Raw genomic sequence first — 709 nt, 5'->3', positions numbered from 1 at the left:
GGGGGCCCCCCACCAGTACCCTATCACGGGGGGTGTATCCGCGTGGTATTTCTTTCAGCAGCAGCAGCAGGGAGTCACCCACAGGGGCCCCCTCTACCTAGAAATACCCGCAGGCGCTCTGCATGCAAACAAAGCAGAGACAGCCAGCCCCAAACTCATTCATTACCGGGGGGCCCCCCTGCTCTAAACCCTCACACACTGCGCGCGGGGGCCCCCAACGACGCCGCACCAGAACCCCCTCAAGGGGGCCCCCAAGGGGCCCCCGGGGGGTACTCACAAGGGGCCCCCCAGGGGGCCCCCCAAGGGGCCCCCCAAGGGGCCTCTCAAGGGGCCCCTCAAGAAGTTCTCCCTGCAGGGGCCCCCCAGGGGGCCCCTACAAGTGCTGCTGAAACTGTTGGGTCCCCTGCTGAGGGGCCCCCCTTTGGGGGGCCCCCCTCAGCAGGGGCCCCTGTTGGGGGGCCCCCCTCCGCAGGGGCCCCTGTTGGGGGGGCCCCCCGTTCCGGGGGGGACCCCTGCGTGGGGGCCCCCGTCCGGGGGGCCCCCGCCAGGGGGCCCCCCAAGGGTGGTGGTGGTCGGTTTGTAGTGGTTGATGGGAGCTGTGTTATGTTTCGCTGCTACCACGCGATGCCCCCCCTAAAGAACAAAAAAGGAGACAATGTGGGGGCCCTGGTGGGTTTTTTTCGTTCTCTGGTGCAGGTAAGAAAGTTTT

The 709-nt window shown here is 67.6% G+C and overlaps 1 protein-coding gene across 1 annotated transcript in view; it reads left to right on the top strand.

The window, feature by feature from the left end:
• The window catches only part of EMH_0014210 (uncharacterized protein), a gene marked incomplete at both ends in the record, with an annotated part of 12,379 nt that overhangs the window by 513 nt on the left and 11,157 nt on the right, over nt 1–709 (top strand). Inside the window, one exon of the mRNA XM_013500034.1 lies at nt 3–696. Coding sequence (XP_013355488.1) covers nt 3–696 — 694 coding nt within the window. The remainder of the gene's footprint in view (nt 1–2; nt 697–709) is intronic.

This window comes from Eimeria mitis, genomic scaffold (assembly GCF_000499745.2).
Source record: "Eimeria mitis Houghton genomic scaffold, Emh_scaff494, whole genome shotgun sequence".
Taxonomy (NCBI): domain Eukaryota; phylum Apicomplexa; class Conoidasida; order Eucoccidiorida; family Eimeriidae; genus Eimeria; species Eimeria mitis.
Note: the sequence above shows the minus strand (reverse complement) of the source record. Positions and strands in the feature narration are given on the sequence as shown.